Source organism: Pleurodeles waltl, chromosome 11 (assembly GCF_031143425.1).
Source record: "Pleurodeles waltl isolate 20211129_DDA chromosome 11, aPleWal1.hap1.20221129, whole genome shotgun sequence".
In the NCBI taxonomy this organism is placed as follows: Eukaryota; Metazoa; Chordata; class Amphibia; order Caudata; family Salamandridae; genus Pleurodeles; species Pleurodeles waltl.
Window position 1 is genome coordinate 820,368,251 of NC_090450.1, and position 12,229 is coordinate 820,380,479.

The following is a 12,229-nucleotide window of genomic DNA, read 5'->3' on the forward strand; positions in this document are numbered from 1 at the left end:
TGTGGATAGAAAGCCAGCAAGTGTTAGGAGTAACCTAAGGACTCCCAACTACTTTTCTACCCCCGCATCTGAATACTTCCACATCAGTATGGGTTTAGGAAGCTTGCTCTCCTGTTTTTGCTCTTTGTAATCCCTGCAGCTGTTCTACAGCTCAGAATTATTTTTAACTGGATAACTAAAGGAAAACAAACCGGATCCAGTGTGTCGCAAGCCACATGAGTGAAAAAACGGAGAAAAAATATTACTTGAAAGGGGCATGATCCATAAAATGATAAGGCACTGAGGTAGTTTATGGAGTGAGAATTTGAGGCCCAGAGATAATTCAACGTCTTGGTAATAATGCTCTATTTATAGAAGCTAATAAATCTACTGAAAATCAAAAGAAAGTTAATAAAAAGTAATTGTATGTTTTTTTTTCTTCATATTTTTAATAACTAAAAATACACTAATATCTTTACATAAGAAATATTTTTTAAAAAACCTGTAGGGGAAGTTATTTTTTGGAAAACCCTTTCAAGATGGCACACACAGGTGGAGATATTGCACATTTATGAACAAGTGTATTAAGTAAATTACTTTTCAATCTCACAACAGTGAATTCTCCATTTCCTCATCCCACTTGGTTTCTCGTGCCATTCTCAGTCTCGTCTCGAACACTTTGCAGCAGCAATTGATTGTATGACTAATCATTAAAGAATTCTGAAAGGCAGCAAAGGAATGAGTGTGGTATGGAGAGGACGTGACCCCTCCCACAACCAAACACTACAGCATTCAGCAAGGACAGAGAGGGCTGGCTAAAACGACACCATAGCTGGGAGGAGGAAAGAGCCCCAGGCATGCCGAACAAGACCAGCAGTCTGCCAGGCAGTGTGCCCTTCCTCAATGGCTGAAAGGGGAAGAGGCAGAATGCTAGAACACTGGAAGGACAGACTCCCTAATGGAAAGCGGAACAGTTCAACAGTGGAATAGCACACTACCAGACTCCATTCTCCTGGATGAGGTGATAAGACACATGCAGCAGTACACTTATTCAATATCCAACTTTTCTTAAAGCAGCACAATGCTCCACTGCACAAGGACACACTAATACAGAACACGCCCCTTGTTGTGAGTCATTTCAGTACTTTTTCCAGAGGCACTTTGCCTCCGACTGCATACGGAAGTACATTATTAAATGCCAGCATTCTTTGTGAAAAAGATCAATATTTTTCTTATAGTCAAAAATGACCCACCCAAAAGAGCAAATGGTACCTAGAGGCAGCTGGGTACGCAAGTGGGCACATCCAGCTATGGTCAGCAGAGGCAACACAACATAACTGCGCCACCCCGAACAAACTGACTGGGTTTAAGTGTAGGCCTTCAAGGATAAATGTTTTATGAAACTTTCAACCTTTTTTGTTTTATTAAACCACATTTTTCACAAATGATTCTGGAGGGGGTGGGGTCGTGGAGGTTGCGGGTAGTTAGCAACCACAGGTTGCAGAATGCAGCTATATGAACTAGTAGGAGTCTGAAGGGGACACTAGACAAAGACCAAGTTCATTCTTACAAAGTTGACATGTGGTAGGAAGCTTCACTACGCCACTGAAGCCTCAGATTAGATTACCACACTCAGCAAGGACACATTTTAGTCATTCTAGTTTCAGATTACTGAGGTATCTGCTTCCAGAGAAATTATTGGAGTCATTCTTGCGATGGATGAGGTTTTTCAAAGAGAGCCATGGCATTCAATAGTACTTCAGACCAGAGCTCTTCTCGTTGTGATGGTGTTTTAGGGAATCTGGCGTAAGAGAGGAGTCATGCTCCAATGTTTTGTGTGTATTGGTGCAAGGTTTCAATCCTGATCTTGTGGTGAAAGGCCAAAGTTCACTCCTAAAAAGGTTGCTTTAGGGTGTGGGGTCATATTTCAAAATCATACTGGCATGTCTTATTAGGCTGCTAGTCACACTCTAAAGACTGTTCCCTTGGAACAGAAACTGGATTTCCATTGTTTAATGTTCTGGGTTAATAACAGCTTTCCGTGATATCTCTGTGGGTGTTCGATGAGATGTCTCCACTTTGGGTGATATTCTCGTGGTGTTATGCCATAGTTGGTGCGCAAGGTCAGAGTTATGCTATCTTTAGTTTTTTTTCCATTTGAGGTCAGGCCTGATTTGCACACTCTGGGTCACAGGCACCAGTTGTAGACTTTTAGCAATGTCCATGCGTTGTTTCACGTTTCTCATTGTTATTCCTTTAACTTTTTAAATTTCTTCTTCTGTGGTTTAACAGAGTCGTCATGGGCCTTTCTCTTTGCTGCCAGCTTATTGGCCTGTTTTGAGAAAAAAAGAAAAGAAAAATTAAGATTTAAACTTCCCACTAGACCATCTCGTCACAAATACTATTTGGCAGATAATAAGCAGAAGAGCTCAAGACACCGCACAATGGCAGCAACAAAGCACAGCTCAATGAAAGAAACATATAATCAATAATGCACATCAGAGCACAGACACATAAAACCCATCAGTAATAACAAAGGTCAGTATTCGCAGCTAGAATAACATCACAAAGTGCACAACAATCATATTACAGTTTTACCATTTTTAGTGTACAACGGACAGAACCTGTGGTGACTGTACACTAACATTACAACCATCCTCCACGCAGTACTATGTCAATAATGCAAAAAAAAAAAAAAAAAAACTAAGCGAAAGAAATATATCACAGGGCAAACCCCCAAAACCCATGAAGGAGACATGGGAATAGGAATCTAAAATAAAAATAAAAAAATAAAAAAAACACACTAAAAAAACCCAACTCAGTGGCTCCCTAGGTGTCACTCAAAGGTGATTTCATTTAGTGGTCGGGACACCCATAGTTTTGTATACGATGTATCCCAATATACGAAAGACCAGCCCATATCTTCTAATTCACATTAGGTTCTTTCAACATACTTATATTCACAAAATAGTGCAGATGCGAAGTGCATAGTGAAAACAGTGACCAAACTACGAAACTGAGTATAAATTTACTACAATCCCAAAAAAGTCTAAACTTTCTTTCGAAAATAATCTTGAGTAGGTTAAAGTAGTTGACGTTTCAACTCCCTAATATTCAGGTCTCACCAGGACAGGAGCTGAATATCTGTAGCTATAAGCAGTGGGAGGGATATCCTACTCTGCAGAATATTTATAATAATAAGTCAGTGCAAACCCTGAGTACTCAGTCTACGGGATAATCAGTGGCGTGAAGTGCACGCTTCAGTTGATTGGCTGGGTGTCTTCCACTTCAGATGTTTGAAATGTGTCTACCTTTCTAACTTACCCACTAACAGACAAAGTCGGCAGTACCTGTTTAATGCCATTGAAAGCAGACGACTCAAAAGTCTTACGTTTCACACGTCCTTAAAGTAAATAGGTGATGCTTCCTAAGTAGAGCACTTCACAATTACAACCTCGCTCTGCAACGAGACATTTCAGGAAGTTAGTCCGCCTCACACAGCCAGTGTGAAAAATTGAGCTATTCTTTCTCCTGCTGGAGCAGGGGTTATTGCTGAACGGGTGCTTCCACGACAGGATGGGCACCTGGGCATCAGGATCCAGACACGAGGTACAGTGTGGTGTCCTGGTGTCTTCTGGTAACCGTAAAATCTCAGCAACAGAAGCGACACTTTGGAAGAAAGGAGGAGCAAAACTCCCTTCTTCCTCCCTCCTCAATTCTTCCGACGCTTTACTTAGGGAACTTTGCCTTTCCACAGTGAAAGGCAACCGATCGATACTTACCACCTCCAAAGCATACACAAACTTAAAAACAACCCAGGATAATTATTCAAGATACCAGAGCTCAGTTTTGCAACTATACATTAAAGAATAAATAAATACCATAACTGACTATCCATTGCCCATTTAAGCAGCGTTATATATGGAGTCACTTGGAGCGGCTCCACCGTTTTAGGGGTACGGTTTTTTTGGGGGGGGGGGGGGGGGGGGGGGGGGGGGGGGGTCAGGGCCCAGGGCAGGAGGCAAGGGTACCGTTTTGGGGCTCAGGGGACGGGTATCTTTTTTTTTATTTTATTTTTAGAAGGGCTGAGGGGGAGGGGTGGGGGCACGTTGGTGTCTGTTTTTAGGGCAGGGGTTGGGAAGTTTTTAGCAGGGCTGTGGGTGTCACACTGGGGGCCTGGTTTTAGGGCTTAGGGTAGGGGTCGGGTAGTTTTTAGAAGGCCTGGGGGGCGGGTGTCATGCTGGTGGCATGGAGGTGTTAAGCTGGGGTCTGGTTTTAGGGCTTAGGGCTGGGGATGGGTCGTTTCAGAAGGGCTGAGGGAGCGTAGTAGCTCCAGGGACCACATTTAGGACCACAGGGCAGGGGACAGTGAAGACATTTACCACGCATATGCCTTTAACATTCATGCTTTTACAACGTAATTCGTTGTAAAGGCATGTGTGGCAAAGGTTACGCATGCTAATGGCATTCTCTTTGTAACGCATGGGTGGTAAAAGCATGTGTTGCAACGGAACGCATTGTTCCATCATACGACCAACCTGATAAGCCCAACTAAATCAATTAAGCAGAGCTGAAGATCCTTGGCCATGACCAAAAATCACTGTGTCAGAAAGGGTAGGAGTTGGACTACACAACTGCCGTTTGTGCATGTAAAAGATACATGTTGATGGGAATGAGCACTTACTTTCATTTGACAAATTCACAAGGTATTTCAGGGCACAGAATCTTAAAGGAACTCCAATCTCAAGATGTGAAGAACCGTGTCCTTTTCTAAGCACAAACTTTTGAATTTTGATTCTCCTATGCTGGCATTCTAGCCATCCTAGGAATCCATTCTGAAGCATCTGGGACTCAAGAGGGGCAATGTTCATTGAATTATCTTGAAATGGCCATCACATGAGACACTGTCTGATCTGTGAAATGAGTAACAATACGGTTTCCTACAGCAGGAGTAGTTTTGCAGGCTGAAGAGGTTTCTCCGCCATCTAGTGGTTGAGTCCAGAATCATCTTCAACCTCCTCTTTTCCATCGCTTGTGACACACTGGATGGTACCCCAGAAGTTCCTGTGCGTGGTCTCCATCTTCAGATTTTTTTTCCTCTGGCATCTGACCTACTTAGAACTTTCCTTTTCCTGAAGTACTGTTCACCTCGCCAGTTTGGCTTTAACCCCATTTCTGGGGAAGCGGGTGGGTCACATGTGAACACGGAATACGCTTCAGGCTGCAAAATTACTACTACTGATAATTAACCATTTTGTTCTGTAAAATAACTCCTTTTCTGGATTCACAAGCGATGCTTCTGATTACATAGCAGTGTTAGGTTGGTTGGGCAGACAAATAGGTGTGGTAGCACTCTGTCCCACCTGTGCTTCTCTGTTTACCTTAATGTCCACACAGTAGTGTTTCGAAAAGTTTGTGTGGGGATGACCAAACCGCAGACATACAGATGTCGCCATTGGGTACATTTCCTTGGAACGCTAGTGTTGTACCCTTCTTCCTGGTTGAGTACGCCCTGGGGCGTGCGGGTAATGTTTTTCCTGCCCTTGTGTAGGAGGGTCTGGATAGTTTTCCCTATCAATCTTGGGATCGACCCCTTGGTTACTGGTGTGCCGTTGCTTGCCCTGGCAAAAGAAGAGCTAGTTCACTTTTCATATTTTCTTTCTCTCGTCAGGTAGTACATGTGCGCTCTTTGCTCGTCCAATGTGTGCAGTGGCCTTCTGGTCTGTAACATTGAACCTTGGAAAAAGGCAGGTAGTTGGATGCTTTGGTTGACGTGGAATTACAATTCCACCTTTGGTAGAAACTGTGGGTGTAATTGCAGGACAACCTTGTCTTTGAAGAGATGGTTCCTGGATCATGCTTGCAGCTCACTGACTCTGCAAAGTGATGTGATCGCTACTAGGAATGCAGTCTTTAGGGTTAAAAACTTCAGCTCCGTTTTGTGCATTGGCTCAAATGGCTCGGTCATCAGCGATATGTCTTGTTGACTTCACTCTTTGATCCTTCCAGGAATATTTTCACTACCAGAAGTGTGAAGAGGCTGTTCCCTGTTGTTCCAATTGTGTATGTGGCTATAGTGGCTCAGCGGACCTTAAGTGATGCATAGGTCAGACCGCTGTCCTTTAGATGGGTAAGCTATGTTAGTATTGTACTATGTTCTGTACTTGTCTTCATTTTTTGTTGTTGTTGCACCAGTAGATATATCTAATCCACTTACCTGGGTAGCACTTCCTAGTTCTTAGCTTTTAAGCCTCTTTCCACATTTCCATGGTCTTGTGGGGGTAGCTGCAAGTGTCCAAACTTTAGGTACTCAGGAACCACGCTGCTAAGTTGAGTTTGGCTTATTTAGGGTGGCACACATTTCCGTTTTGCATACTTACAGATCTGGTGTTGCTTTGATTCGGATGATCTGTCCTCCTTTGGACATCTATAGTAGGGCCACATAGCATGTCTGTAGGAAAATGCCCCTTGGTGCAGTTACACCTCAACGTTTCACCAGATATTGATGCTGACTTGACTGAGTGTGTGCTGGGACCCTGCTAACCAGACCCCAGCACCAGTGTTCTTTCACTAAAAAGGTACAATTGTTTCCACAACTAGCACACAGATAGGTCCCCTTGTAAAAGGTACCAGTGGTACCAAGGGCCCTGTAACCAGGGAAGGTACCTAAGGGCTGCAGCATGTGTTGTGCCACCCTAAGTGACCCCCTAACCTAACACCTGCACACTGCAGATTGTGTGTGTTGGTGGGGAGAAAAGGGCAAAGTCGGCATGGCACCCCCTCTGTCCCCCCCCAGGGTGCCATGCACACAAAACACTGCCTGTGGCATAGGTAAGTCACCCTTCTAGCAGGCCTTATAGCCCTAACACAGGGTGCACTATACCACAGGTGAGGGCATAGCTGCACAAGCAATATGCCCCTACAGTGTCCAAGTTCATTCTTAGACATTGTAAGTACAGTGTGGCCATATTAACTATATGGTCTAGGAGTTTGACAAAACAAATGCCACAATTTCCTAATGGCTACACTGAATACTGGGACGTCTGGTATCAAACTTCTCACAATAATAAACCCACATTAATGCTAGTGTTGGATTTATAAAAAAATGCACACATAGGCCATCTTAGAGATGCGCCCTGTATTTTACCCAATCCTTCAGTGCAGGACTGACTGGTCTGTGCCAGCCTGCCACTGAGAGACGAGTTTCTGACCCCCATAGGGTGAGAGCCTTTGTGCTCTCTGGGGCCAGAAACAAAGCCTGCACTGGGTGGAGGTGCTTCACCCCCGGAGGAACTGTAATACCTAGCAGTGAGCCTCAAAGGCTCAGGCTTAGTGTTACAATGCCCCAGGGCACTCCAGCTAGTGGAGATGCCCAGCCCATGGACAAAGCTCCCACTTTTGGCAGCAAGTCCAGAGGGATAATTAGGAAAAACAAGGCGGAGTCACTACCTCAGCCAGGACCACTCCTAAGGTGTCCAGAGCTAAAGTGACCCCCTCCTTGCAGAATCCTCCATCTTGGTTTGGAGAATCAGGGCCAACAGGGATAGGAATGTGCTCCTCTCCCCTAAGGGAGTGAGCACCAAGAGGGTGTAGCCACCCTCAGGGACAGTAGCCTTTGGCTACTGCCCTCTAACCCTAAAAACACCCCTAAATCTTGTATTTAAGGGCTCCCTGATCCAAGCTAGTTGTTAGAAATGGGGTTTCTGGTTGGCTAGGGTATGCACCTCAGCCAGGCAGAACTTACCCACTCTAGTCAGGGCAAGGGAGTTACACTTCCAAGATAACCCCTGCTCACCCCCTTGGTAGCTTGGCACGAGCAGTCAGGCTTAACCCGGAGGCAATGTGTAAAGCGTTTGCACAACACACACACACACCTGTGACGCAATATCCCCACCACAAAGGAAACACAACACCAGATTATATGAAAATATACTGTATTGTACACAACGTAATTATCAGACCAACATCACATAATAGTACTATCCTGCTACCTTAGCAGTTGTCAGAACGTTACACATTAGTTACTCTGCAAACTAGCAGTAGTCACACATAACACACAGGTTACTCAGTATTCTGCAACATAAGCAGTAGTCAGGAAACACGTAATCACATTAGAACACTTGTCATAAGAATATCATAAAACGCCCATAGTAGGAACATTAGAAAACCTATGGCAAGTTAGGGAAACATATTAGCAAGTCACGCCCATAAAAGGAACATGTGCACACATATGTAAAAGCATCATAGAACAGGTAGGCAATATATCATAATAGCAAAGTCTGTAGAAAGAACTTTAGATTAGGAACATATTGGTCCATTTAAAAGTACCTGTCTTGATGGGGAGGCACTTCCAGTGCCTAAAACAACTAATGGGGCCCCCGGCGCTCCTCTGCGCAAAAACGAGGGCCTCCCTCAACATGGCAGACCGAGAGGGGCGGCACGCACCCTCTCTGAATTTTTGACGGGCCCCTTCTGGGACCCGTGATCACTGGGGGGCCCCCCGGGCCTCCACCGGCCCTCTCCAAGGGGGGGCCCAAGTCAGGGAAATCCTTTAAAGGGGGAGGGGGGCGCCTCGCGCTCCCTCCTGGCAAAGATGTAAAAGATCGTTGCAGGGGTCAGGGGCCACAGCACCCTGACCCTGGGAACAACTAAACAAGAAGGAGCACAGGGCTGGTGGGCCCAGCTACAGGCCAGCACAAGGGGTACAGATGGTGGCAGTTCCTCCTAGTGACCAGGCAGGTCACAGGTCAGCACAGCAGCAGCAGTCCATGGCGGTTTCCTGGTGAGTCCATTCATCAGCGTTCTGTGTCCAGTTTCAAGTTCCAAGAATGTTCAAATTGTGGGGAAAATTCCCCTGTACTTATAGTTAGTTCTTACAGTGTTTTACAATGGTAGGGAGAGGAGGTTCCAGCCAGTTACAACTGGTTCTGGGAGTGCCCCCTCTCTCCTTTCAGCACAGGCTCCAAACATCAGTGGGGGGTTAACGACCCTATTGTGTGAGGCCAGGGCACAGTCTTTACAAATGCAGGTGTGCCCCGCCTCCCCCTTCTCTCAGCCCAGGAAGACTATTCAGTATGCAGATGCACCTCGGTGACACCTCCACCCTCCCTGTGTACAGGCTGTCTGAAAAGTATGCACAAAGCCCCAACTGTCACTCTGCCCAGACGTGGATAGGAGTCAAGCTGCAAAACACCAGAATTATAAGCACAGATAAATGCGCACTTTCTAGAAGTGGCATTTCTGTGATAGTAATAAAAAATACACCCACACCAGTAAGCAGTATTTATTATCACCATCACAACCATACCAAACACGCCTACGCTACCCCTCATAAATCAGACAATACCCCTTACACATAAGGCAGGGCATTTCTAATGCAATCCTATGAGAAGGCAGCACTCACAGCAGTGAGACACCAAGTTAGGCTGTTTGTCACTACTAGGACAGGCCATGCAATATGGCACATGTCCTGCCTTTCTACATACATGGCACCCTGCCCATAGGGCTAGCTAGGGCGTACTTTAGGGGTGACTTACATGTAGTAAAAGGGGAGTTCTGGGCCTGGCAAGTAAATTTAGATGCCAGGTCCCTGTGGCAGAAAACTGCGCACACAGGCCCTGCGCTAGCAGGCCTGAGACAGGTTTGAAAGTCTACTTCAGTGGGTGGCGCAAGAAGCGCTGCAGGCCCACTAGTAGTATTTAATTTACAGGCCCTGGGTATAGAGATACCACTGTACAAGGGACTTATAGGTAAATTAAATATGCCAATTAGGTATAAGCCAATCATACCAACTTTAGATGGGAGAGCACCTGCACTTTAGCACTGGTCAGCAGTGATAAAGTTCTCAGAGTCCTAGAGCCAACAGCGAGAGGTCAGAAAAACCAGGAGGAAGGAGGCAAAAAGACTAGGGATGACCATGCGTATGGCCAAAAGTCCAACACAACCCCCTACCAGCCAAAAGCCAGGGGAGAACAATCAATACCTTGATGTACTTCCCTGATTGGGGCGATAGAACAAGGACCCAGGCCCACAACAGCAGGGGCATGTTCCAGTTCTACGCCTTCCTGACTCCACTGGGATCTCTCTGTCAATGCGTCCCAGGCAGCCTAGACCAACCCACGGGGATTCTCTAGCTGCCAATGGCAAGAACCAGGCCCCAGGCCATCTAGGAGCCTCTGGTCTCTGAAACCATAATGAGTGGGGGGCGGTAGCCCCAGGTGCAAAGCAACCTGTCTCCACTCCATTTCCGATCAGTTCAGGGGCTCTACCCTGCCACTGATCCACCAACCTAGGGTCCGCACCCATAGGTTCTACAGGGGCTAGAGGCGAGGCTCTCCTCCCTCTACCCCTCCTTCTAGGATCCCGCCCTCCTCTCTTAGGAGGGGTATCACCAGAATCCACACTTGCCAGGGTGCTGGGTACAGCAGCCCTGCACAACTTTCTCGCCAGCCCAGGATCACTACCTGGCGACTGACCACCCAATCTAGGGAAGACACCCTTGGGTTGCACCGGGGTCCGGGGCGGGCTTCCCCCTCCCTGAACCCCACTTCGAAGAGTCCTGCGTCTCCCCACCTCGGGAGAAGCCACCAGAAGTTTCACACGGGGGGTGAGCACACTAACTGCCCCCCCCAACCAGATCAGAGTTTACCCCCTGAACCTGTCTATCTAGTCCAGGGACGACACCCTTAGACTGGACCATTGCCCAGCGAACCAGGACTTCCTTGGGAGCACACCTACCCCCTACCAGATCAGAGCTTACCCCCTGAATCTGGCAATCCAACCCAGAGTCACTACCCTGCGGTTGAACCACTGCCTGGCGCACCAGGACTTCCTTGGGAGCACACGTACTCCCCATCAGGTCAGAGTTTACCCCCTGAACCTGATCATCCAATCCAGAGTCACCACCCTGCGGTTGAATCCTTGCCTGGCGCACCAGGACTTCCTGGGGGGGCACACCTACCCCCCACCAGGGAAACACTTTCCCCAAGGGCCACACAAGAGTCTGGCTGGCGCAGGTCTCCTGACCTCTGCCCATCTGACAGAGTCTGGATTCCTCCCAGCCCAGAAATGGTCTCACCAAGGTCATTCCTGAGGGGCTCTGCACTCAGAGCTGACCCCTGACCCTCCAGGTTCTCCACTGGGGCCCGCAGCCCCCTCTCAACCCTATGCCTGGATTTCCACCTCCTCCGCTGTAGAGCGAGACTACCAGACACCAGGACCGGCAGAACGCTATCACCAGCCACCCGCCTAAGTCCTAATGACAAAATGGGATCCTTCCGAACAGCTGGCCCTACGGCACAGGTTAGGCTCACCTCCTGGCGTTCACTCATGGAACCTTCAGGGGCCTGGGACGGTATCTTGGGCACCTTGGGCCTCAGCCCAGCCCCATTCCCTCTCCTCAGAGACGGGACATGGGGTCCCTCACCCATCCCAGTCCACTGGGACCTACCTGGGACACTCCATTCCTTTCCCACCACACCTTGTTGGGAAACACCTAGACCACTCTCATTAGGAACACCCCCTAATGCCACACCAGACCCTCTGGTACGCAACCAGAAGTCTGCCTCCTTTGCAAGCTCCCTGGGGTCAGAGAGCTCACACACTGACAAGTGTTGGCGTAACTCTGAAAAACAACAACGAAACAGGTGCTCTCTGAGAATCAGATTAAACAGCCCTTCAAAATTGTTTACTGTGCTACCCTTCACCCATCCATCTAGTGCAATGCAGCAATCCTCCACAAACTCCTCCCAAGACTGGTGGGACAGTTTCTTACCACCCCTAAACCTTTTTCTGTATTCCTCAGGGGAAAAACCATACTTCATAATCAGTGCGTTCTTCACAGCGGAGTAACCCTCCCTGTCACTCTCTTCTAGAGTCAGTAGGGCATCCCTCCCCTCCTCAGGAATAAAACTCCCTAGGCCAGTTCCCCAATCCTTTTCAGGGATCCTGCGCTCTACCAGAGCCTTCTCATATTCCTTTAACCACTGACGTATGTCACCCCCCTCTTGGAACCTAGGTACCAGATCTATGGGTATGTGAGGAACATCTTTGCTACAGCACTGTACATTGCTGCCACCACTGGACTCCACCTGCAGCGCTGGTGAGTCCAGAACCTTCAGACTGCGCTCTAGAGCGAGTCTTTCTCTGGCAAAGGCCCTCTCTGCCATTCTCTCCTGTACTAAGGCCTTCTCTACCTCAGCCCTTCTCTCCTCAACAGCTAGGCGCGCTAACTGCAACTTCAGGTCCCTCT

General features: G+C 47.5%; 1 protein-coding gene across 1 annotated transcript in view; it reads right to left on the reverse strand.

Annotated features, from left to right (window-relative positions):
* Nucleotides 1-1,372: 1,372 nt before the first annotated feature.
* Nucleotides 1,373-12,229, reverse strand: part of PES1 (pescadillo ribosomal biogenesis factor 1) — a 210,061-nt gene continuing 199,204 nt past the window's right edge. The window contains exon 15 of the mRNA XM_069214643.1: nt 1,373-2,311. Coding sequence (XP_069070744.1) covers nt 2,228-2,311 — 84 coding nt within the window. The 3' untranslated portion in view covers nt 1,373-2,227. The remainder of the gene's footprint in view (nt 2,312-12,229) is intronic.